This window comes from Triturus cristatus, chromosome 8 (assembly GCF_964204655.1).
Source record: "Triturus cristatus chromosome 8, aTriCri1.1, whole genome shotgun sequence".
NCBI lineage: Eukaryota > Metazoa > Chordata > Amphibia > Caudata > Salamandridae > Triturus > Triturus cristatus.
This window is the reverse complement of record NC_140591.1, coordinates 190,865,871-190,893,331: the sequence shown is the minus strand read 5'-3', so window position 1 is coordinate 190,893,331 and position 27,461 is coordinate 190,865,871. Positions and strand designations below refer to the sequence as shown.

The 27,461-nt window shown below is 47.4% G+C and overlaps 1 protein-coding gene across 5 annotated transcripts in view; it reads left to right on the top strand.

The window, feature by feature from the left end:
* LOC146801813 (carbonyl reductase [NADPH] 1-like) overlaps nucleotides 1-27,461 on the top strand; it is a 247,478-nt gene that overhangs the window by 203,645 nt on the left and 16,372 nt on the right. For 4 of the 5 annotated variants that reach the window (XM_085621303.1, XM_085621304.1, XM_085621305.1 and 1 more), the window contains exon 2: nucleotides 7,818-8,123. In XM_085621303.1, coding sequence (XP_085477429.1) covers nucleotides 7,818-8,123 — 306 coding nt within the window. Of the gene's footprint in view, nucleotides 1-2,377; nucleotides 2,425-7,817; nucleotides 8,124-27,461 lie in introns of those variants that run through there. The other variant, XM_085621306.1, reaches the window with a different exon arrangement.

Sequence of the window (27,461 nt, the reverse complement as noted above, 5' to 3'; positions counted from 1 at the left end):
GTGGTGGGTGGGTGTACAGTGTGATACATTAGGTTGGAACACTAGAACGTGTCCATGCTAGGACACTACATCCCTCCCAATTTTTAATGGCAAAAACCCAAAGTCAAAGTTCAACCTGTGGGAGAAAGAAAACCCATACATATGTAAGACAGTGACCAAAACTTCGGTAGAGTCTCTTACGCCTCCGCTGCTTGGGGTCACAGACGATGTTCTTCTTGTCGCAGAGACCACCAGTTCACTGTGGCACCAGCCATGGGTGCTCGATGGATCCAGTCTGTTGACGACTCTGCCTTGAAGTTGTACTCACAGTCTTTTCTTCATTTTACTTCCATGGCGACAAACGCAGTTGAAGTTCTTGTGGTTCACCGCTAGCTGTTGCCGTTCATCTTTCCGTCCTGTCCTCTTCTTCATCTGTGGCGTGTATTCTGTTTTGGCAAAAGACTGATTGGTTGCAAGACACCCCTCTCACCATGATGCCTCTCTCGCAGGTGTTCCCCTCCCACGGGATATCCCTGAGGCCCTCTTCATCAGATCTGTCCTGGGTTGGGTGTCCTGTATCGTGTTACTCCCATGCCGATAAGAGCGGATGCGGAGGAGACGACCAGTCTCACCTTAGATTCCGCAGTCAGACCTGGAGGGTAGCTGTTGGCTCCTGTCTTTGCGCGCGAGGTCTTCATCCTCCTGGGACCTTTGCTGAAGGGCGGCTGATGACCATCTCTCATCGCGGGGATGCTCTCTCTCACTGGCATCCCTGAGGCCTTTGCCCCTGAGTCACCACGGCTGGTGTTGTCCAGTGTCCGCGTGACCCCAAAGGTGGATGTTCCGAACGGTCCGGCCTGCTCACCTCTGCAGATCCCAGGTGTGCTGAAAGCATCGTCAAGCAGATGGTGTTCTCTCCGTGCCACTGGTGTTCTGAGGACTTGCTCTCCATGTTCTGGCACTTGTCGCCTTCCTTATCTTTGGGGTGTGAGTAGTCTTGCCACACTCCTCTCTCTTTCCTCGATTCTTTTCTCCGTGAGGGTGTCGAGTCACTCTGACTTCTTCTCCTTCTTCTTGCAGTGGCAACCGTGCCACTCAGATCTCTTTCTTTCCCCTTTTTCCTTTTGGTGGCAGACGTGCCACTCCGATGTCATCTTCCTTATTTTCTTGTAGTGGCAAACATGCCACTCCGATATCTTCTTTCTTCTTTTCTTGTAGTGGCGAACATGCCACTCTGATATCTTCTTTCTTCTTTTCTTGTAGTGGCGAACGTGCCACTCTGATATCTTCATCTCTTCGCTTCACGACCTACTCTGGACCATTTCTGTTCTCCACTTAGTCTGGCCAGGCTTCTCCATGCAGCGCGCGCACTCTGCACGTGTTCCCCCTGGTCTTGTCCTCGTCCGAGGGCACTCTCTCCATCTTCCTCAGCATTCCGAGTTAGGGTCGTGACCATCTCTTCGTCTTCTCCTTTTCACCAGTTACTTTGGTTGTTGAAGTTCGTGGGGCCATACTCTTGGTCCTCTTCGTTCTTCTTGAGCTTCTTGGACCACTTGACGGTCCGCGCTGCCGATCACTGGCAGGATACCTTCGGTCTTCCGTCAGACCTTTGTTTCGTAGATTCACTGACCCGTGCGTCGGTCACCTCCTTGTGCAACCCCTGGCGGGTTGGCTTTGTGGTGCGACCATTTGGCTGGTCGTAGATTCACTGACCTGTGCGTCGGTCATCTCCTTTTGCAACCCCTGGCGGGTTGGCTTTGTGGTGCGACCATGTGGCTGGTCGGCTTGGCCTTTGTGGTGCGACCATTTGGCTGGTCGGCTTCACGAGGTGCATCACGTCGTGTGACTACCTGTGTTCACGAGGTGTGCCACGTCGTGTGACTACCTGGGTTTGCTGAATTGTCAAGCGCTGGTGCATGCTTCTCTTCGTACCGTCGCGGTACATCTTCAGTGTTGAGTTGCTCCTTGCGCCGTGTGGTTTCTTGGTGTGGTGGCTTCTTGGCGCCACTGGGTGTTCCTCTGCATCCTTGCCCGTCAGTGTCGGATACTTGCTGCGCCCATCCTCTTCTGTGGGTTCCTCTCCTGTAGGCGCTGCTGTGTACCATCCGCGTCCGGGGTACATCTGCGCTGAGTCCGTTCGCTCTCTCGAGGGTTCGCTCCACATCCACCCGAGCGCGGTGGGGTGGATGTGGCTTGACCCTTCTACTTCCTCCTTGTCTTGCTGCAGGCTTGTTTATTTTCCCCTTTTCTGCAGTACCACCAGTGGCCACTAGATGGCAGTGTTGCTTTACCCTTCACTCAGCAGCAACCTTCTTTGCTGCTAGACTTTCCTTCCGTGTCTTCTTTTTTTTTTTTGTTTGTTTCTCCAGGCTTCACTCGTGAGTAGGAGAGCTGGAGGCACAGCAGGAGCAGAACGCTGGGAGCAGGACCGGGGCCAGCCAGCAGGTAAGTCTTTGCATTCATTTATTTAGAGGCAGGGGGCAACAGGCATTGCTATTAAGCTACACAGAGGACAAGGCATCACTCGTGTGTGCGCGAGTTGGGTGAGAGGTGCTCCTCCATCACGCTGGGTTTCCCAGCACAGTCAGGACATTTTCCATGCCGCCGGGGGTCCTGCGAGGTGGGGGCATGTTCCGGATGGCCGGCGGCGGGCATTCTTTACTTTTGCGATCGCCCTTCCTGCCCGCGGAAGCTTCCTGCAGACTTCGCGCGGCAGGGAGGGGGAGGGTTTGCCAGCATGTCAGTCCCTAGTAGTACCTTTATTTTCTTTCACTTATTGGCGGCGCTGGCCGCCTGCGGTCGCGTACCGCTGCCACTGCGGGTGGGCTCCGCTGTCACTTTCTGTTCGTCCCGCCCCCGCAGCAGGTCTCCTAGCTTCACGGACCGCGCGGAGGGGGCTGCTGGTGCCGCTTCACTCGGGTGTGTTGCTGCAGGTACTTCACTCGGGTGAGCTCCGCTTTTACTGTTCCGTTAGGTCCGCCCCCTTCCCGCAGCCGGTCTCCTCACCTCACGGGCCGCGCGGGAAGGGGGTGCTGATACCTCGCTCTTCTCGCCACGGACCGGGAGCTTCCATTCTTCTCGCTCACCGGGAGGACGGGACGGGGTGGGCACCCGTAGTCCTCCGATCACCGGGTCGCGGGCCTCTTGCGGGGGTCGCAGCCGATGCGTGTGGGCTCCACTCGGCTTGCCTTCCTTCAGGGCACCTCCGGGCACAGCGGCAGGGTCGACGGGCCGGGGTGGGCACCCGACCTCCTCCTGCAGGGTCACGGCGCCGTGGCCGATTCGGGTGGGCTCCGATCGGTCCGCTCTTCTCCACCTCCACTGGGAATCACAGCGGCAGGCTCCCGGTCACTACGGGACATGCTGCGGGCTCCGCCTCGCCCTGCAGGCTTCTCGGCGCGTTGCGCCTTCATGCAGAGGGGGGTGTCCTCACTGGGGGCAGTCCTCTCTCCCTCTTTGTTTTTTTTTCCTTCGTTGCGCAGATCGGGGGCTGCACACGCGGGGTAGAGTACCCGCCTCGTCGCCAGTGTAATGTTGGGCCCTAGGCCCTCATGCTAGGTAAAGGACTGACACAGGACACATGGCTAGTGTAGTGGGAATGGCCACGAGCACGTGCGCTCGGCCCTTTTATTGTCCGCGTCACCTGACACAGTGACGTCGGTGGTGGGTGGGTGTACAGTGTGATACATTAGGTTGGAACACTAGAACGTGTCCATGCTAGGACATTACACATTCCAGAAATGCAAAAAAATCTGGCTGTTCAAAAAGTAAGGCATTCGACCACCTCTCTTTCTCTTCCCTCAGAATCAGAGCTCGGGCGCATAGAGACCTCCGAGTAGTAGTGCCCGGTACAAATTTAATTTTCATTTAATATTTTCATTTAAACAATCTTTAGTAAGAACAAATAAATGGACAGTCACTGGGCCCCTTAGGTGAGCCGCCTCGAGAGTGCTACCAGGAGAACAGGTTGAGTCACACAGTGTTTACTATTAACATATGAAAATTATTATTCCAGAGCTGCCGACTTTGGAACCAGGGTCGAATATCGGCGTTGGCTCAACAACATGCTGTGATTCCGGGCAAATCTCCCTGTGCTTCAAAAACAGAAACATAACTGAATGTGACCTTGTGTAATGTAACTTGTGCTCATGCAAAGCGATCCAGTCCCTTCCGGCGTTAAACTAACGCATTTCAGTGTGGCGGTCCGCATCACCGCACTGAAATGCAAAGTTACGCATTATAGCGCCTCAGCTGTCACTGACTGGACGCTGGAGTGGCAGTACATGCTGCTCTGGGCAGGCTTGGGGGCTGTCTTAGCTGCTACAAATGTGACAACGTAATACCCTTTATTCACCCACACCAGCTTGGCATTATTGGATCCATTCACTGACTTCACGAGGAGTCGGTGCCCCATGGCTACTGCTACTGCTACTGCTAAGACTGTCAGCCAGATCAGAAACAATGACGTGTTTTGTCACGCACACTTTAATAGCTGGGAGGGGACTGAAGACAGTTTTTGGCAAACGCAGCTCAGACCGCTGGATCCAGTCCCTGGACCTGAGTATGAGGTAGAACATGCAGGATTGATATTTAACACATTAAATTGTAAATTTCACCTTTTCATGGCTCTTTTGAGGCAGGTTTGATCTGCCAAAATCTATCAGGTGAAAACTGCTAGGATTTGAGAATTAACACTTAATACGCAACTTTTAATTCCCATCCTAATACAAACAAAATTTTGCACAGGGATCGAAAATTAGCCCTGAACTTGTAAGGCGGGCTGTAGTATTTCTGCGTTATTGAAAATGTGTTTACAACCTCCAAGGGCTACTTTGACTTATAATCTATATTCAAATATGGGATTCTGTATGTTCATGGATTCATTCCACATCTTGTGCAGCCAGTATAACACAAACATTACTTTTTCTTCACAGAACTAAAACAGTTTCTGACGCCACATCTATTACATAAATCCAACAAGATGTTTAGTGAACATTGATGGTCATGCGTTTGTGTTAAACAAGATTTATTATGTTTGATTTATAACTGACCATTAGTATATCAGTTTTGGTTCCAGGTTTGGACTTTAATCAATGGGATTATGAAACCAGCGCTTCTCTTTCATTCTAAAATATTGTTATGGGTGTCTTGGTCGCAGATTGAAAGACACTTCCAATGAAGAGTAAAATAGTAGATTTACTCTTAGCAATTGCATTCCAACATATTACAACAAATTTGAAGGAGATTGGAAGGAAACCAAAAAAGCATTCCAATAAAGCGTAGTGGAATGGTATATGCTCTAACATTTGGGTCGATTTGTCGTTTTTTTTTCTCCGAATTTGTATTTTCCAAATGTGGCAACCCTTTACTGCATATTTATTCAAAAATAGATCAGGAAAGGTGTTGACTTCAATGGTTAATTGAATTTAATTATATGATTTGGGGGCATATTATCTAAAAACGGCATTAAAATTATCGCCGCTTTCGCGGCAGAAAACTAAAGCAGTGATAATGGGCTTGATAATATGCCCTTGAGAATTCCCATAGAAGCCCATGTTTTGGTGTCAACATGGGCTTCTATTGGAATTCTCTGCAGCATATTATCAAGCCCATTATCGCCGCATTAGCGGCAGTTTTCTGCCGCCAAAGCGGCGACAATTTTAACGCTGTGCTTGATAATATGCCCCTTGGTTGGTTATTTTATTGACAGGGTGTGTTGTTGTATATGTATTGTTGCACTTCTCAATACTCTTGAATTTTGTTTATTTATATATTTATTGACAGTTAGAGTTTTTCTGTGTTCCCTTTTTTGTTTTCCTTTTCCTATAGACTGGAATAAAATGTTAAAATGCTACTGATATTTCAGGCACTACATTATCTTCATTATAGGTTTAGTCTAACGTTGGGATATATAAATTGAATGTACTTATTTAACTGTATAGATGCGATTTTAGTTAAGAATTCAGATAATATTCATTGTCATGACTCAGTATGTTGCAAAAATAACTTAAAATAAATCATTTTAGACTAAAAGAAGAAGCAACCTTCTCCTTGGGGTAAAGCTTAAGAACTAAGCACAATGAAGTATCACACAAAGTGGTAACCAGTAACTGTTGTCAAGAGGCTGATATTAACAGTGGCCAACATTATACCAGCATGTCAATTCCTATGAATGGGCAAATAACTATAAAGCCATCAGTAATCCTGCACCTCTCTATTGCGTAAAGTTATTACCCTGATGGGGGATTTCTGCTGATTTTGAATGACCCTGTGCCTGCACATAGGGCCTTAATTAAATAGAAACAAACCTCAAATATAGAGAATAAACTTTGTTCAAAAAGGTAGACAAGAAGCAGAAATCCTTCAAAATCTAACATTTGGAGGATGAGCCCTGTTTAATATCCAATACTAAAAAAATGTTCTCACATATTAAGTTTCTCACATTTTAGCACAACATTTTTCTACCATATTTAGTATGTCTACTACCTCAACAAAATTGCAGCCTGTTTGGTATTTTCTCTCTGCCAGCTTTTTCCTGTCTGTTCTGCATCTATTTCTCAAGTCATTTCATCCAGTTATTTGTGGCTCCTGCTCCTCCACCCATGTGGTTCCTGATGCCATACATTACTCCTAAGTGGAGTGAGGATGATGGGCAGAGAGCAGCTTCTGCATAACCAGAGTGGCTTCACCAGAGATGTCCTAACAGGAGTGGGCTGACAGCCTGCGTGTAGGTGTGTGCAGCATAGAGATTCCCCAGAGAAGAGTCTCTTATAACCACAATATAATTAGGTACCTTTGTGTAGTGATTTTCCAATCCAGGAGCAGGATCCTACATTTGATTTCCTTCAATACTGGAATGACATTTAGGAGCACAGCATGCTCTATAAACCTAGCATCATACTCCCCAAATATTGCTTACCCACTCACATGTTCCAACTCTCCTTTATTGTGGGAATAGACTCTTTGGGTGCCCTTTGCAGTCTCTTATGGGAAACACAGTAGAGAGAAAAAACGTCATTACTCCCACTAGACTTACAATGGTCTATCCTAAAATAACCCTTAAGGGGCTACAGTGTCTACGCGAGGAAAGCTGACTATCACCTGCCCTCTGATTCCCCTTATTCCTGGCTCCCTAGGGCTCCTTTGTTCACGTGCATCTGTCTTCCTGCCCTATGGGCTCACCCCTATCTAGGTGAAATGATGCAGTCCTGCAGGAGAGTTGTTGGAAATGTTTGGTTTATTATGGCAACTGTCTTAATGTTTGGACTACCTATCGGTTCAACCCTGTCACATCTGAGCTTTCCCTTGGCAAACTGCCAAGACAGGTAACATTGCTCACTCCTGAAGCTAATGGGAATGGACTGCCTGGGGCATTACTAGTCCACATGGTTGCTGGCACTGGCGACCTGCTTGTCTGAACCGCTTACTATTCTGCGCTTGTCTGTTCCAACTGTCTAGATTGTCCTCAACGCCTGTTCCATCATCAGGAACCTATCTCAAGCCAGCGTCTTTCCCAGGGGCGCACTTCCTAGCACGCTCAGCTGCTACCCAGGGGTAACCGCATCCTCCAGCACTTGCTTTCCAATAGTAGCTACTACTTCATTCATTTCTATTCATCAAATTGATACCACTAACCTAGTTACGTCATGTGCTCACTCAGGAGAGAACCGGAAAACCACATTTTTAGCAGATCTTCTCCTTTGATAAGCTCCTAGCATTGGCAAAAATTGTTTTTATTTGTAGCCCCCAACTCTAGAAGGCCTTTTCTTACTCCCATTTGTTGGCACGCATTGCTGTTTTCTGATGCCATATCTTTTGGTGTTTTCCACTCTCTTTAGTGCTTGGAAGTCCAAATATGGCCAACAGCAAAGTAGCAGTGGTGACTGGAGCTAATAAAGGCATCGGACTGGCAATTGTGCGGGCTCTCTGCAAGCGGTTCAAAGGGGACGTGTACCTGACAGCCCGAGACCCCAAGCTGGGTGAAGCGTCTGTGAAAAAGCTTAAAGAGGAGGAGGGCCTGACATCTCATTTCCACCAGCTGGACATCACCAACCTGCAGAGTATCACCAGGCTGAGAGACTTCTTGAAGAAAGAGTTTGGTGGATTAGACATTCTGATCAATAATGCAGGAATTTCTTTCAGAGGTAAATTGCAGTTGATTAAGTCTGTACTTGTTTGCGTGTCCTCTAATGTAGACCAATGATCAGATATTGCAGAGAATAGGAATACATTGCATATTTGTGCTATAAACATTAGACTTCCATGTCAGTGTTAACACTGATCTGCAAAAGGAAGAAGCATGGGGAAAATGTTGGTGTGTGCCCATGTCACCTAAGGTCTATGCTGTCATGGCGTGATGCCCAAATTCACAAATATGAGAGCACACCATCATCATGGCCAGGGTGCCCCTCATAGTGGTGTGGCCACATTTTATTTGCCAGCTGATCCAGACCTGTGGACAGTTGGAGATCTTGGGAGCAAAATCAGGGTTTCAGCAAATTACAAGCTGGCATTCCTCCTCCAGCCCTCCATGCATAACTCTATTTGTATTGCCTCCCCCATGAGCATGGGCATGCTGACATCTGATGACTGAGGCTCAATGTCACACATCCACATACCTCATCAGAGTAGAACTGACAGTCACTGCCCTTGAGGGGCCCTTTCTGTCAATGGTTAGATTTAAATTTTGAACTCTAACTAATGCATAAGAATGCAACTCGGTACTCCAGTGCTCATGTAACACATGAGATGTGTAGTATAGGTGTGAGATGCAAAAAGGGGACACTTTTGTCTCCTGTGTCAGCCTTCTCTAGCAGTACAACCATAGGGTAATAGAAGGTGCACATTCCAACACACCTCAGACAGCTAGTGATGTGCTGGAAGATGCACCTGCCATGCCCACGGCATGTGCAATGAGTGCAAAATCTTAAGGGAGCAACACGTGTGTACGTAAAATAATTTTCACCGTGCACGTACTCACTAGGTTTTGTAATCTGGCCTCAATTGTGATCTTGGGACGGAAACATGATTCTTTGATTCCCTCGCTTTAGTTGTAAACACTGGAAACGCCATGACTTGTCTAAAGTTCGATACAAACAAAAAAGAGTCAGAGAATTTTGCCAAAGTGAGCTCTCATTGAAAGTGGCAAGATACTGTGTATACTGTGACCATTCCTACTGGTATTCCAAAATACCTGCATTTGTGTTGATCTTCTGCAACTATTTATGTTACAGACAAAGAACTAAGAGTGATAATGCTCCAGTTCAACCCTTAAAGGACTTTCTTCACATTCATAGTCACTGATTTACGTTTGGCATATAAAAACGCGGACTAGAAATGATACAAGCATTGGCAAAGCCGGTTGTTTTCGCTTTTTTTTTTTTTAAAGAAAATGGGCTGAAAACAAGTCATTGGGTGAGGATGCATTTTACAGTAAAGAAATTAACTCATAATAAACAGGCATTTCCCCATGCTGCTCAGCGTAATTTGCTGAACAGCTTCTGAAACACTTTCTTAAGTACACTACACATTAAGCACACCCTTGTAAAGAATTGCATGCCATATCTTATTTACCGTTTTGGTCTTGCAGGCTGCTTGTGTGGGTACATAGAAGACTCTGGGATACACCAACAAGCTTTTGCTTGCTTAGGAGAGCAGGATAGGGTTTGGAGTGAGACCCAGATAGAGCCAGCCAGTGGGCTCTCATGTAGTTGTGAGATGGGGTGGTAATGAAAAAGCACAGGGACACTGGTCTTGCTGTCAAGAAAAATATACATATATACTTTGCAGGGTTTGTATGAGTTTGTATGAGTGGCCAGGAAAACTCTTGTTGCTCTTATGACTCCAGAAAAAGATCAAAATATATATTATTTTACCATTTTATTTGCCTTTAAATATTTCAGGATGTTTCATTCTCCACACACACAAATCCATATGGGAAGCGAGCCACTGGAAGAGGAGGGTGTCCAGAAGCGAAGCGCAAGGAGAGGTGTTGTAGAGCTTACATATAGCCTCCATTTTAGATTATCGTTTTGACTTTGTATCTTGTTCTAGCGGTGGTTTGCACATGTTTTTCCTAATGAGAGAAAGTGCCATACACACACTTATTTCTAATAGACAATGTCAACCTGTAGTCTGCACATTTAGTTCCAGGGTCACAACATTTTGAATACTATGTCTTGTTTTATTTTTGCTCTCACCAGATTAATTAAAGACGTTGTTCTGCACCTCTTGCACAGTGTGATAAGCTTGCCATTTTATTATTTAAACAGCGTGCATGCTGAAGTCGGCGAGAGGTTCACTTCTGAGATGCAGTTCCCCTCTACCCTGCCTTGCTAATGAGAAGGAAGACAGCTGTGTGAGAGGAGTGTATAGGCTTGCACAATCAGACAGGAGTAAATTTGTTAATGCACTATGGCTGACTTCCTGACATATAGTACAAAGGTATGGGGTTAGGCCATTCCAATAGTCCTGGTAGAGGGATACTCCCAAAATGCTCTCTTCAGCATAGAGGGACTAGTAGTAGATAGGCTTAGTCTTAGTAATATTATTAAAAATTAACATGATTGAATTGTTTGTGTTTTTTACCATTCTAATAAGGTTTATAGCAATTGCTTATCGCAGTTCATGTTTCATTAACAAGGATTAGAGCTTTTCAATAACCATTTGAAAATGCTTTTCATTGTGAACATCTTGGGCATGTAAAAGTAACAAATAAAAGAGTTAGATCTGTTTCTGAGAATTCCTTGGGAATTTGAGTGGTCATGTTCAACTTTACTAAAAATATCTATAACGCTGTAAGGTTAAGGGTTTGGATGTGGTACTGTGAGCTAGCCAACTAAACCAACATTCACTGATTATATAAGAAGACCCAGTCTCTGTATTATAAAGTTTTGTTAATCCAAATAAACAGTCCTACTAGATTTGTTAGAACCGTATAACCTGGCGCCACCAACATTTACGGTCTGGTGCCTATTTAATGGGTCTCCTGAGTAGTTTTCTCGAGCGTGCCCAAGGATGCTTTATTCTCTTTATTCGGAGACATCCATGGTGATAAGGGTTTATCCTCCTTCAGCATAATAGCAAGCACCTATTTATGTCTATAGGTTAGTCAAGCTTGATTGTTTAAAGGGATTGTCCCCTACAGTGTTTTCCTTTCTTTAAATTCCATTCTTTAAAAATGATGCAACCACTAATTATCCCTGTTAAGTGCAGACAAGCAGTAACTGCTCACTTAACTAGACATGGGCTCTCCAATGACGGTGCAGAAGTTACCTTCGTGATTAAGACTCACTAAGCATATAAATGTGAAGTTTTTAATTCCTGGATCGATTTTTCTGCAGTCGATGCCATTTTACGCACATTTCACACATACATTGAGGCTGCAGTTCCAGCTGCATAGAGACCTTATGAATATTTAGAAATACCACTGACTTACCAGGAACATCATAATTGGTCCCAAGGCTCCCTCCCTCATACAGTTCAAAATGTTTGACTGGGTCCCCTCAGTAATGAAGGGGCAACCTGGTTAGTCTTAGCCTTATCCTAAAGCACAGGCATTAACCGAGCGTGATACACTTGCTCTCTTAAACCATTTGACTGGACTGTATCGACATCTGATGCAGTATATTATGTGTACAATAACTACTGCCCCAGCAAGGGCTCCTCAAGTTGTTCAGGCTCAGTTAGCTGTGCCTTCAATTAGTCCTATCACTAGATACCCCAAGATAAATTTAGAATTCTTACTTTGTGTCTACCACTTGGGATGGTTCCCCCAGTGGAGCAGTGTAATACATGGGGTATTATACTTGCTGCGATCTACACTATTACCCTGGTACTCCTTCAATGACTGTTTCACCTGAAGTCCTTAAACAGATTCAGGCTGAAAATGGAGCCGCCCCTGCCCTGGACTTCGAGATGAAACTCGTTGGCAACTTTGACACAGTTTCCTCAATTATTTTAAGTAATATTAAAGGGGACGCAGCTTCTTTGGCCATATGTCAATGGCTTGCTGTAGTTTTCACAGCAGATCAGGAATGCTAGCTCCATAAAAAAAGTTCTGAGACCTATACAGCTATAGGTCATAATAGTTTGGGAACCAGGCCTAATAAGCCACAATTTAAAGGCACATCTGATGGCAAAAATTCTAAGAAGACACCTGAGTCTTATAAAAAAGCACTGGGATAAAGACAAAGCTAAAGCTAAAACATGGACTGGACCTTTGCAACCGTAGCCTTTCGAAAAACGTTATAATTTACCAAACCGTGATACACTTAAACAGCCTGATAGGTATCAGTATTTTGATACATGCCCTTCTCGTTCCTTTTAGGACTCTACAGACAATCTAATAGAAAGGGACGAGGTGACTTCAGACAGGAGGAGTGTGTGAAACTGAAAACGGACTCACATCACACTTCTGATGTCATCATGAAAAAGGAAGAGAAACTTCCAGAACAAAAAGCACAATTTAAAAAGAAGAAAGTGGCCGTAATCGCGACTTAATATGCCACAAATATTCAGAACTCTTCTTCGGAACAAGACGTGGGCTAGAACTCTGCATGACAGCACAGCAGAGGTCACAATAGTTCAACAGACTCTTCAAGAGTTTCTGGTAGTGAGACTGACTAATGAATATATCCACCAGATCATGGGTTAAGCCCTCCTGACAGGCTATATGATTTGGACATACAAATTGAGGGTGACATACCGCGTACTAATAAAGTAATATTGTGGTAGAACTTAACTAATTAATACGACATCCTCTTGGCTGAGATTGATTGGCCACCGGAGTTTCTTAGAAAAGCTCCATAAGGGGAGGAGGTGATACCACCTTCCTTTTCCATTCTTATTCCTGAGGAAGTTAAAGCAGCATATGCTACAACATAGGCCCTTGCACAAGCTTCAGCATTATATTGCGATCAGGCGGGTTGAGATAAAGACTCACCTTATCATGTTATACCTAAAAGGTCCAGCCTGCAGGTGCAAGCACAATATCTTATTAAAAACAAGGCCAAATGCCCTGTTAGGGAGATTCAACCACAGTTAGAATATCAAGGTATGATTGCCTGGTGTCTGCCCTATGAATAATCCATTATTTCCTGTGCTTAAGCCAGATCATTCATATCTGATAGTCTTAGACTATAGGCAGTTAAACAGTCACATGCACTGTACAAAATTCACTCAGCACAGGCTTAATAAACAACACTGTTCGTCAGTGGAGGCTGGCATGTGAGGAGGGTGGTGACGCGGGGACAAAATGAAAAAAGAAAAAAATAATAACTCCACTTACCTTCTTCCTGGTGCAACGCCTTCCTCCTCGCTTGGGTCTTCTCTCCATGCAGGCAGGCTCCAGGAAACTGCAGTAACTAATCCTGGTGGTGCTCTCATGCTGCACGAGAGCAGTGTCAGGATTGGAGGAAGCGGCCTCTCTCCCAGCTCCCGAGGGCACTAGAGCCCTATGCTGCCTCTAACAGACACTGCGCATGTCTGGCTGGCCGTCGCAGATGGCCAGCCAAAAACACATGCATACTTTAAACCTAAGTGCCCTGCCTACCACTGCTTTCTGCTGCGGCCTGACTAGCAGCAGCAGAAAACAGAAAGCCCCGCCCCTCTTCCTGACGCTCGGCTTTGAAAAATAAAATGGTAATAAATGGACTTTATTACTATTTTATTTTTCTATCTTTGGGGGCATTGTTTTAGTGGGGTGACGCTCCTCTGCCTTAACAGAGGAGCCACCCCTGCTGTTCGTAAAAAATACAAAACTATATTGGACATTTCCAATGGCTTTTTCTGTCAAAATATAGCTCCTGAAAGCCGCCATTTGTCTGCATTCACAGCACTGTGACCCCGGGGGAGTTTATGCAGGCTCCCACAAGGGTGGACGAACAGCCTAGGTCTGTTTGCTGCCTGAATAACATCAATTGTATAAGAAATTACCTCGGAAGCGTTGTCCTATGTTGTTGATATTTACCTCACAGATGATGATATAAAAATACATTTGGCCAGAGTGGATAGCATTATTTGGGGATTTGCAGACCATGGCTATAAATTCAATTTTCCAAAATCTACAATTGCCTTTCAAAGTATCCTGTTTTTAGAAAATGAATTATCAAATGAAAACAAAAGGCCTGGCTCCACATTTCTTAGAGAAATGTGATGTCTTGCAAACACCAAATACGTTGAAAAAGCTTCAATTGCTTTTAGGATTTAAAAATGTTGGTAGAATATACATACCAGATTATGCACAATGGGTGAAACCGTTGTACGACTTAATTTGTCCACATTTTTCTAATACACAATGGACTACTGAACATCCTACTATACTAATAAACAGACATGCTTGAATCGAAATGCTTACATACTTGTGTTAATACTACTAACTTAATGATCCTCATAATTGGGGGTTCTAGTGGTTACACATATGTTTTATTCAATGAAGGAGAAACAGTGCCAATTGCTTTGAAATTGCACTCATATTTCAGTGCAGAAATGCGTTTTGCATCACCAGATATTGTTTTGACTGGAGTTTAAACAGCTGTCTGAAGAAAAGTTTATTGGCTCAGAGGAAACGCATAATTGTGGTTTCCACTGTCCCAACTGTCCCCAAGGGCAGTGCTCCTAATGTGAAAGCCTTACATCCAAGATGGAGCCAGTGGTCCACTTCCTTGACAGCTACTGATGTAGATTTTGTCTTTTGACCCTACTTTGCAAACACAGTAATACCTCCAGTATGAACAAGAATACCTCGCGTCTAGTGAAATTTTGCCTCTAGATCACTATGCCGTCATAATCTACACTGATGATTCAGAACAAGTACTCAGCTGCATGTGCTGCACTTGAAGGTGTCATGAAAGATGGTGTATTTCAGGCCCAAAAACATATACAGAAACCTTAGGTGACTGTACCGCTCAGCAGGCTGAATTGAAAGCTTTGGTTGTGGGTTTGCAGAATACAGATTCAGAACTCCCCGCAAATACAGTATGTGATTCCTATTACTGCGTCCAGGCCTTTAATGATAATTTATCTTATTGGTGTTTGAATGGATTTGTTGATTCTAAAGGAAAGGCTGCAAAGCACAACGTTTGTGCGGAAATGTGGTGGCACTAAAGGATGCTCTGCTACATGGTCATGTAATTAATACATTGAGTCAACAACGTGTTAGCTGATGAAGCTGCCCAGGAGGCTGTTCATACTGTTTTTGTAGCTGCACTTACTCATTCACATATAAGAATGGAAGATGACATAATGGCTGTGGTCACTGCTTTGACTAGTAATGAGCCCTTGCCTAAAGGCTATTCAGCAAAATGCTCCTATCTATTGAGTCCTCAAAATATACCCATGCCCGCATTCCCAAGGTGGGTGATCGAGTGATACCAACAGGGACCACAGGATAGAGATAATATTAGCTTCTCATGCTCATGAGGGAATAACGTCTTCCCATGCTGGTGTCACAGCCACAGTCTCTTTACTATTGAAATGATACTGGTGGCAGGGTCTTTGTAAATAGACTAAACATTTTGTCCTTAGTTGCGACATCTGTCAACAAATTAAAAGTTCCACCATTGGGGGGAGGAGCCTAGCGCGCAACCAAGATGGCCGCGTAGGCTTACGGCTCTCGAGGGCCTCCGCAACCTCCCACGTCTATCCTGACTAAATCCTGGTTAATTTGACGGGCTTTTGCTGATGAATTTGCGCTGAGGTGCCACCCGTTTTCCAAATTCAGATCGGACGCCGGGAACCCGAATGATTGCCCTCCGAAGTTTGCGGCCTGCTATTGCCTTGGTCCCGATCTCGAGTTGGTGAGGTGCCCGGGTACGAAGTGAACAACAGCGGCATGCTGGGCTTGACTTGCCACGTACCCCGCACTTTCACTTTCGTTTTCAAGTTTGTTTTCTGAGACCGGCTGAGGGACCTTGGTGTTTCAGAGGAGCGCGGATGGCGGAGTGTCTGGCCTGATTTTCGGACTATACATGGGCTTCCTGTCTGCGACTGCTGTGTTCTATTGAATTAGCTACCTGGTCCCTGTCCCTGGTGCTGGCGGGTGCCAACCTTGGTGGCCTCCGGAAGATGGCAGCGAGACTAGATGGAGACAAGTCGAAACCCAAGTCAACCCGGAGGGGACCCTATACTCATGTCAACAACATGGATCGTTATGCGCTGACAAAGGGATCCCCTAGTGGCTCGCATAAATCGCCTGAGAGGTCTAAAGAGGTCTCGGGCCCATCATCAGAATTGACCCTGCAGGACGTCATGGGCGCCATTGAGGAGATGAAGGCTGCTGTGGGTCAGCGGTTTGATACCCTGGCTCATAAATTGGACGCGGTCCTGATCTATGTGAATTTGGTCAGGGCAGACCTGTCCAAAACCAACGAGCGGGTCGACTCCTTGACTCAAGCGGCGTCGAGCCTAACTGTGGATGTGGCCGCCCTGCAGACGGAGGTGCATAGGTTGCGGCTAGCCAGTAACCTGACGGATCGTCAACATGAGGACTCCGAAAGCAGGGCTATACGGAACAATGTTCGTATCATTGGAGTGCCGGAAAGATCGGAGGAATCTGCTGCTGATCTTTTTGTGGAGGATCTGGTGATCAATCGTCTCGCGCCCAAGGGATTGAGCAAGTTCTTTGCGGTGGAGCGGGCCCACAGGATTCCGGGTGGTGCGCCCAAAGTGGGTGCTCCCCCGCGGCCTATAATCGCCCGACTCTTTAACTTTCGGGATAGGGATGCTATCCTTCAGGCGTCGAGGGTGGCCGGGCCGCTGAAGTTTGAGAACTCTATGTCAGCTTTTACCCGGACTTCACGCAAGCGGTCCAAAAACAACGGCTGGGATTTTTGGGCGTCAAACGGCGCTTGAGGGACATGGAGCTGAAATACGCAATGTTATTCCCGGCTAAGCTGCGGGTTGAGTTCCGGGGTCGCTCACACTTCTTCGACCGGCCGGAGGCGGTTGGAGACTGGTTGGATGCCCTGCCTCGGGGACAGGATCGAGACACTCGGATGGCGGAGAGCGGAGAGGATCTGGTGGAGCAGGGCTAAAACTTGGTCCCTGGTGATGGACTGGACTGGTGACGTTTGGTACCTTGGCTCAACTGGACACTAGTTTGACACAATATGCCCTTCAAATGCCTGGAGGTTGTGGGGAGCTTATTGGGGCCCTTTCCTCCTTCTGGGGTTCTTTTTGAGGTATATGTTAGGGCGACAGGCACACTGCGAGTTGGGGGGCTGTTCGGGCTCAAGCAGGGGTGCAGGGAGGGGGGAGTTGTAATTTTGGGATTGTGGGGGAGGGGGGTTGTTGGGGACTGTTTGTTTGTTTCGCAAGGCAATGTGAAGTTCTCTGCTGACTTGTCCGGGTTGTGCTTTCCGGAATGTGGGTATCATGCACGGGAGTGGGGTGGGGGGTAGGGGATTGAGAATCCTTTCGTGGAATGTGAATGGATTGGGGGACAGGATCAAGCGCGGGGTGGTGCTGCAGTTTTTTAAACGGATTTCGCCCGACATTGTTTTCCTGCAGGAGACACATTTGATTGGGAACTCCTTCCATGCCCTAAATAGGAGGGGCTATCGCCTCGCCGCTCACTCTGGTTTCACTTCTGGCTCTAGGGGAGTGGGCATTTTGGTTAGGGCCTCTCTCCCATTGGAGGTGGACGAGGTGTTTCACGATGATAGGGGGCGCTATGTGGCACTGGTGGGGAGATGGGAGGGTAGGACTGTTTCGCTCGTTGCTGTTTATGTGCCTCCGGGGTTACAGACGGCTACATTCGCTGATTTGGGGCGTCTGGTCCTGGGACTCCCTGGGGGGGTTCTGGTTTTGGGGGGTGACTTTAATGCTGTTGTCTCCGGGTTGGAGGACCGTTGCCCCCCCCAGGGATCTCCCTAGGGCTCAGGCCTGGGTGGGTGGCTTTTTGGATACTTTGGGACTTGTAGATTGCTGGAGATTGATGCACCCGGGACAGGCGCAATACACCTTTCACTCGGGGGCCCATGGGAGTCTCTCGAGACTTGATTACATGCTTATGCCGGCGATCCAAGCTGGGATGATTGGGGAGGTGCGTCATTTAGCCCGAGGTATCTCTGACCATTCCCCCATATGGTTGCAACTGAAGGTTGTCCCTGGGGCAGAGGGGAGAGTAGCACCCATTAACCCCTGGTATCTACGTAACCCTAAGATCCGCGCGGAACTGGTCAAGTCCACTGATCACTACTTTAATGATAATGTGGGGTCGGTGTCGTCGGCCGTCTCCCTATGGGAGGCTTATAAAGTGGTGGTCAGGGGGCAGGCCTTGTCCCTTATCTCCCATGCTAAGAGGTGCGCGAGAGCAGAGGTGGTTCGCCTGGAAACTGAAATAGCTGAAATGGAGGAGGACTTGGAGCGGGGAGTTACTGATGAGAAATTGCACGTTCTCAGCCTCAAACAATCGGATTATAGAGCGCTAGTCACGGAAGCCGCTAAAGGGATGAGTAGAGAGCAGCAAGGACGACTGTATGATGTGGGGGATAAGGCCGGAAAGTTGATTGCCTGGTTGGATAAGAAGGAGAGAGCGAGCAGGGTGGTGCCCGTGGTGGAGAGAATGGACGGAGTGCGTGTGACTGACCCTGTGGAGATCGTTGACTGCTTCGCGGATCACTTCCGCGGGGTATACTCTCCGGTTTCTGTGCGTTCGGAGGAGAATTCTCATCTGTTGCTTAGAGACATTGCATTGCCAACCCTATCGGAGGCTGATGCAATATTGATGGAGACGAAGTTGTCGTCAGATGAGATCGCTCTGGCCATTCGCTCGATCACATCTGGTAAGGCTGTGGGTCCTAATGGTCTTCCCATTGAACTGTATAAGTTGCGTCCCGATAAGATAGCGCCGTATCTTCGGGACATGTTTTTCGCGGCACGTGCGGCGGGTTTCCTTCCCCCTGACCAACGTCTCGCCACCATAGTTGTGATACACAAAGAGGGGAAGCCGCGAGATCGCTGCGCCTCCTATAGGGCTATTTCGCTGTTGAACGCAGAACCCAAAATCCTGGCTAAGGTATTGGCTAATCGGCTGGTTCGGGTCGTGGGTGACCTGATTCATCAGGATCAGTCCGGTTTTATACCCCATCGGAATACTGCCCTGAATTTGAGGCGGTTGCACGGCGTGCTTGCTAGAGCGGAGTTAGAGACATCTTTAGATGCCACTATGGCGTTCGACACTTTGGAGTGGCCTTATATTTGGGCCGTGTTGGCGAAATTCGGGTTCGGCCCTGAGTTCATTGGTTGGGTAAAATTATTGTATGCTGACCCATTGGCTCAGGTTGTGGTGAATGGTAGGGTGTCTGCTCCCTTCGCACTGGGGAGAGGTACGCGGCAGGGTTGTCCGTTATCACCCCTTCTTTTTGCACTTTCTTTGGAGCCTCTCGCCGCTTGGTTGCGTTGGGAGCCGTCGCTTCGGGGTATTAGATGGACGCCGGAGTTTGAGGACCGTGTCTCCCTTTACGCGGATGACATCCTTCTGTACCTTACCTCTCCCCGACAGTCGCTAATTGTATTGGTGGATGTATTGAATTCCTTTGGTCGCAACTCTGGCCTGGTTATTAACTGGGCCAAGTCATGTGTTTACGTCCTCTCGGGCGAGGCCCCCCTCCTACCGCGGGATTGTCCTATCCAGATTGCTACACTGGGGTTCAAATATTTGGGAATCTTTATCTCTCTGGATCCCGCGGTCCGCTATGAGCGAAACCTTCTCCCTCCCCTCCAGCGATTGAAGGCCGGCGTCGCAAGGTGGCGACGACTTCCGCTCTCGCCGCTCGGACGGGCGGCATTGTTTAAAATGATGTCGCTACCTCGCTTCTTGTACGCTTTGCAAAACACTCTAGATGTCGTGCCAGCCCGTTATTTTCGTGAGGTGGAGGGTGTTCAGCGCCAACTGTTTTGGGACGGGCGGCCGCGGATCGCTCTCGCCAAGTTGACGCTCCCTTGGTACGATGGGGGGGTCGCCCTCCCCGATATTAAAAGATACTATTGGGCGTCTCAATTGGCGGCGGTGAACCACGGGATATATGGTCCTGCCTTAAACCCGGCCTTCGAGATGGATAAATTACTGCTTCCGGGCGGAGATTATAACAGGGCGCTGTATTCGGTGACCCCGGATGCGCGGTTGACGGGACCCACGCGGGTCGCGGTACGTGTGTGGCATGCGGCGAGTGCTGCGATGGGGTGGAGGGATCGCTTGACTCGGGCGACGCCGTTGTATGCCTCCGGGCGGCTGGGTTGTTTGTGGAAAACGAAAGGCTTTGAGAAATGGGATATGATTGGTATATGTAAGGTGGGGGATCTTTGGGCAAAGGGGTCTTTCAAAACGTTTGAAATGCTTAAAACCGAATACAAATTAAATGATAGAGAGTACTTCCGGTATGCACAACACATGCGCTGTGTTCCGTCTTCCCGGACGCTGCTGCTATCCCCGAATATTCCCCGCTGGAGGATAGAGTGTTGGATGGCTATGTGCCTGACAGCACTATCTCTCTGATCTACAAAAAACTTATTAATGATCGCACGGACTTGCTGATCCGTCTCCGGGAGGCATGGACGGGCGACGGCTTGGAACTGGACGATGAGGACTGGGTATCGGCGGTGGCCTCCCGAAAGAGGTGGCGATCCCGGCCCGCTTACGATTTGTACAGCTGAAGATCCTCCATTGAGTGTATGTCACGGGGCCCGGTTTGCTACGTATGGGTTACTCGAGGGATGAAATGTGTAAGCGTGGATGTGGCCTGTCGGGCACCTTTCTTCATATCCTATGGGAATGTTCGGAGGTTGTGCGATTTTGGAACGGTATCCACGCCGTAATGGAGGAGGTCACGCATGTCGCTCTGTCGCCAGAGGCTAGGAGGTGTTTGTTGAATGTCTGGGAACCGAATGACTATAATGTGGCACAGACGCAGTGGGTGACTCTGGGGTATATGGTGGCTAAGCGTAACATAGCACAGCTGTGGGGTTCCCCGAGGCCGCCCACGATCGCGGTATGGAAGGAGAATATGGACTGGTGTATGTTTAGGGAAAAGACGGTGTATGTGGCGAGAGGCAAGCCTGGGAAGTGGACGAAGGTATGGGGTCCATGGAATTCCTATCGTGGACATATCTGCACCCCGCCTCTGCCGTTAGAGGTCGATATTGCTTTGTCCCCCTAGCCACGCATTCTGCGGGATTGTGTGAAGTGTGTTCTATGTTTTGTCTTCCCGTTGCCCCCCGCTGCCACTTCCTGTCAAGAACTGCTTTGGATACTATACGTTGTCCCCCGCCTTGGGAAGCGCACGCTGCTATTTCGGACTCTCATTGCCTTGAGTGTGTTTTGCATTTAATAGAAAATGAAACTGTTTTTTCCGATTGCTCTTGGCCTATGACCGCGGCCGGTTTCATGTGCTCCCGAACTGCCGGGAGCTTTGCTTCTGGTTCATTTGAATGTGTGGCGTTGCATTGCGGGCCCTTGGGCTCTGTAGCGGCCGGCCTTGGTGGTTGTAGGCCCTTGTATGTATTTTATTGTGTAATAAAGGTTTCTAATAAAAATAAAAAAAATAAAAAAATAAAAAGTTCCACCATTGCAAGCCCACCGCCAACACCTCTATTTGTTTCCAATAAGCCATTATAATGTGTCTATTAGATCATTGCAGACCACTCTATTTAGATGGTACCTTTGAATATATCTTAGTGGCTTGCTGATTCTTGTTCTCCATTTACATTGGTATGGTCACAGCGATCACCTGATGCTCAAACTGTTATTAAAGATTTGCTAATCATTATTGGTACTTATGCAGTAGTAGCATTCCACTCGGACCAGGTACCGGCTTTCGCCTCTAAGACTTACTGAGATACTATGGGCACACCGGTATTGCTGTGCATTATTCTGCTCTTCATCATTCTGAGGGAAATTCAATACTGTTCAATGTGATTGCAGAGTTGTGTGTGTACGCATTTCTTAAGTAGTTTGTCTAAAGTCATGATATTAAAAATTGGTTGGAAGTTGTTTGGATCAGAAAAGTCCGCATTTGGCTTCATTGGAATGGAGGTGACTTGTCCTATCTTGAGTCAATCAGTAATCATACCCTGCATGAGAGATCATGGACAATCTTAGAACAGAGTGTGAGAATGGAAGATCTAAGCTCTTTGCAGAACGTGGCGAGCAGAGAATCACTGAAAGGATTTGAAGGTTTTAATGAAGTTATAATTTTGAGTAGCTCGGCATCATCTGATAGTATAAAGGTATTCCATGACGCATTGAGTGGACTGGGTCTGATAATGCGCATTTGGTGAGGTAAGTTGCAGTTCTAGTTCAATCTTTCTTGTCTTTTCAATGATGTGTGAATAGAACTCCTCACCGCTAGGGAGTGAGTCCTTGAGTGCAGTGTGTTGGTTAGTTGGGTGTTTAGCTTGTTGTTTGATGCTTTCGAACTGTTTTTGGGTCTGTTTTTGGCATTGTCAAGCTGTGACCTAAAGTGATCAGCTTTGGCGCTACGGATATGTTCGTTATACGCACTTCTTGTCATCCTCATCTGCTTGAGGTTTGTTATGGAAGGAGCGTTTCTCGATGATCTCTCCGCCAGCCTTAGTTTGAGTCAGTCATCGTTAAGGGAGCAATTGAACCAGGGTTTGGAATTTTTGCTGGGAATCCTTCTGAGTTGCTTTGGAGCAAATGAGTCGAATATAACTCTCATGGAGTGGATGCAATGTTCAGAAAGGTCATCCAGATTTGTCATGTTGGGGGGCGGAGGAAGTAGTTTATTACTAATGTAGGTTAGATCATTTGTGTTGATTTTTCTCAGATCTCGAGAACATTGTTTGGTCTAACGAGGTTGTCCTTGTCTGATCAGCACCCTTTCCAAGATGAGAAAATGAGGATTCGCGTCGAAGGTGGGTCATGCAACTATAGCAATATGTTTCCAAGATGTGATGAAGCTGAGGTGTGAGGGCCTGCGCCGTTGAGGATCCCGTCCACAGGGCTTGCTATGCAAAGTCCATCATCTAGGATGCGGTGTGCAGTCGAGGTGATGCCTCAGTTTCGAAGAGTTGTGAGGCTACGATGCAGAGTCCGTCTTCGAGACTGCCGTTGACGAGGTATGCGAGGGCCTAAACTGAGGATGCATTGCTCAGTGGTGGTTACAATGGACTGTGGCGGTGATACAGGTCTTTGTGAGGGGCCCAATCTACGCAGCAGCGGAGATGTGTTGGTTCTGCTTGGGTTTGTGCCATGCAACAGGGGAGATGTGACAGTTTCACTGGATCCACAGAGGCTGGCGAGCACCTTAAGCCCACTTCCAAGGTTCCAGGGCTGGTGTGGAACCACTTGGCATGGTAGCAGCCGCAGTCCGTGCAGGTAACAGTGGTGGGGCAGTGAGGCCGGGTAAGGGGGTTTTCGTAGGACGATGCAGGGGGAAAATTGAATAAACAATACATTTTCCCTCTGCATTCTCCCTCAAAATCCCCCTTTACCCGGCCCACCACTGTTACCTGCACGGACCGCAGCTGCAGAGTAGGCTCACATATGGCAGAGTCCAGGTACAGATGCAAGGCTGTTGGAATCTTGTTATGTGCCTAAGGCTTTAGATCAGGAGGCCAGCCAACTAGCTCTTAGAGTCACTCTGGGCTCTGGGTTCAAAGAAGCAGGTCCAGTCATTCTCACCCATGCAAGAGGGCAGCAGGCCAGCAAAGCAGCAGCAGTTTTATCAGAGCAGCAGTCCAACAGAGTGGAAGCATTTGTTGCACCACAGCAGTCCTACTTCCTGGCAGAGCATCCACAGGTCCAGAAGTGTACTGAAGTGGCGGTGTCTGACGTCCAGCATTTATACCTAGTTGCCCCTTTGAAGTGTGGAGAAACTTCTAGAGGCATGCCTTTGAAGTGCACAGGTGCCCTTCCCTCATGACCCTGGCTCCAGACTAACTACAGGGGGTTGGCAGTCCTTTGTGTGGAGACAGAACACAGCCTATTCAAGTGTAAGTGGGGTTGGGATCAGTGCCTCCCTCACATCATGTCTGTGATGGTCTATCCATTCACACCTAAGCCACCTATTGTGTGTGGCTGTCTAGGAAGAGTACACAAAGCCCAACTGTCACCCACACCCAGTCATGCGACCCGAAGACAGGGTGCAGGCACCAATTGGTTATTACAAGAAAATGCCAACTTTAGCAGCCTCAAAATGAACAAAAATAAATTACGATAATGGGGGGACTGCTTTTTGGAAAATGATGACTGGCTCAACAGTACAATTTATTGTTTTATGCAAATCATCTCTCACCAATGTATTGTGTGCTTTGTAATATTTGTAATATTCTGTTGTACAATTACGATTTATATGTTTGTTAATGTGGGAACAATCAAGTCTTTCCCTTGCACTGATATAAAAGATAAATGACTTTTATCAAAAAGAGATAATGATGAGTAAATAAATACTACAGACCAAAGAAATCAGCGTATGGTCTAAGGCTGTTTATGTAGAGAACAGCGGTGAATGTGACGGCTAGATAAATTGCTTTTCTAATTTTGATAGGTCTGATCTGGTTGTCTGTTACAGGGCCAAACCCCCTCATTCAGAAAACTTTCTAGAAGTGGCATTTTTAGAATTGCAATTTAAAACCGACTTCAACATAAATTAGGATTTTAAATAAGGATACCAAACATGATCTACTCATCTATTCTTATTTGGAAAGTACACTTATAAAATGTAATAAGGCAACTCCAATGTTATCCTATGGGAAAGTTAGACCTTGCAGTAGTGAAAAACGAATTTAAGAATATTTCAAAACCAGGACATGTAAAACTTAAAAGTACAAGTCCAGATATGTTGGAAGCCGACATCATTGTACTACCCAAACCAGGTAAAGACGCCACCCAGTGCGCCGCTTATAGGCCTATTTCCCTACTTAATCTGGATCTTAAAATATTACCTGGCATCATCGAGCCGGACCAATCTGGTTTCAGACCCAACAAGCAATGCAGTGATAATACTAAACGCCTTATGCACCCAATAGACAAAGCTCATTACCAGGGGATGGATGCCATGCTCCTGTCTATAGACACTGAGAAGGCGTTTGACAGGGTGGACTGGGTTTTTTGGGCTAAAACGATGGCCCACTTCGGAATCGGGGATCGCTTTAGGGCATGGGTTGCCAGCTGTTATGATAAACCCAGAGCGACGATCCGTGTCAATGGCATAGGCTCCAGGCCCTTCGACATCAGGAGAGGCACTCAGCAGGGGAGTCCGCTTTCGCCCCTCCTCTTTGCGCTAAATGTAGAACCTTTGGTGCAGAGGATCCGAGATAATCCTGACATTACCGGCATCGCCTTTGAGGGGGGGACATCATACCCTTAGCTTATACGTAGATGATATCCTGGCTGCGCTGGACAAACCTAAAAAGTCAGTGCCGGCCTTCTTGAGGGAGCTGGAGACTTTTGGGAGGGTATCTGGGTTTAAAATGAACAGAGGAAAGTCAATGCTCCTCTCTTTGGGCAGTAACACACACGCAGTCAGCGATGCATTTTCGGAATACGGTGATCTACATCTCCAGGCCTCAATCCCGTACTTGGGGATAGTCCTAACCCCATCCACCGAGCGGACAGTTACTCTGAATTACATGAATATCACCTCCCAGATACAGGGTGACCTAAGGAGATGGCAGAAGCAACCCCTATCATTGCTTTGTCGTATCGCTGCGGTGAAGATGTCTATATTACCCAAACTTCTTTATATCTTTCAGACCATCCCGGTGATTCCGCCCCTGGGCACCATACAAAAGCTACAAGAAGCAGTGCAGCCTTTCATATGGGCAGGGAAATGGCCGCGTATGCGCAGAGACCTCTCCTACCGACCTTCGGATGAGGGAGGCCTGGGGATCCCAAACCTACTGCACTACTTTAAGGCAGCGCAATTGCGATACCTGGTAGAGTGGAGCTCTTTCAAGACAGGGCGATGGCGCAAACATCGCTTTGGAAGCTACCCTTCCTAAAGCGCCCTGATAAGCCGGCCTACCTCCAGAAGTCCCCCATAACTCGTACAGTGTTGCGAATGTGGGACACAGTAGCGGTTCGGAGGGGGCTCACCACTTTTCCTTCGCCACTTACCCCTTTATTCGATAACCCTGATTTTACTCCAGGATTAGAGAGGAGGGCATTTCAGCAGTGGTGGTCATCCCCATGTAGATCAGCAGGCCATCTGTTCGATCTTGAGGGCTTCATTCAGCTCATCGATTTATCACGGTATCACAGCATCACAGCTCCGCAACGGTATCAATATTTTCAAATTCGGTATTGGTTGACTCTGCCCGAAATACGCCCTCTAGTCGGCAGAAAGATGACCACTTTTGAAAAATGGCTCCTTACTAGAGAGTCGGATCGAAAGCTGATCACTGACTTGTACAAGATGATCTGCCCGCTGGTCACTTCACACCCCTCGGCCGGTCAGAAGCGCTGGGAACGAGAGCTGGGGAGAAGCCTCTCAATAAAGGAATGGCAGGCTATATATTATAGGGCCAACCACACTGGCAGGAACACTGCCAGCAAGGAAACCGCGGTGAAGGTTGTTACTTACTGGTATCTGACTCCGGTTAGGTTAAATAAGGGCAACCCTAGCCGTAGTCCAACTTGCTGGAGGGGATGTGATGAGGAGGGCACCTTGACCCATTTACTATGGGAATGTAGTGAAGTGACGGGTTACTGGACAGCAGTCCTTAATGACATTGACAAACACTTTGAAACCGAAATCCCCTGTTTCCCCGCCTATACACTTCTAGGGCTACCCAACGCACTCACATTTACTTTGTAGTATCTCAGGGGCGACAGATGGGTCTGGCCATGGGAGCGGCTGTCCAGCACATCATATCGCTCTGGGGAACACGAACTCGACCTACCCACACGGGCTGGCTGCATAGATTATGGTACACAGTGGGAATGGAACGCATACAAGCAACTCTCATGCAGTCTATGGCATTCTTCCACACGGTCTGGCAACCTATCCTATCACTACTATCAAGGGAATTTAATGAAGTCACCTGCCCAAAGTATCTCCGTCTGTTGCGTCTTACCGATACACTGACCTCCAGAGACACTCCTGGACATTAGACAAAGGGTGGTGCTCCCGTGTGAGGGCTTCAATAGGTATGATATGGCACAACGGTTGGGGTGGGGGGGATTCCAGAGGGGGGTTGTTGTTGGTCTTTCTTGACGTTTTGGGGGCGGGGGGATGAGCGAATAAGCAGTGGGAACCTCGACCCTGCTTACAGCCATGGACACTCAAGACTTCAACGAATTATTGCTACAATTAGCAGTTGTGAGGGGGTTGGGAGGGTGCCCGGGGTTCATCCGCACTGTACCTGCAGAGGCAAAGACGAGCCTTGTAATGTATCTGCTTTTACGCCAAAACTTAATAAAACAAAGTTAAACCTAAAAGTTAAACTTTTTTAATACAGTGCACCCTGCCCTTTGGGCTGTTCAGGGCATACCCTAGAGGTGATTTACATGTATTAAA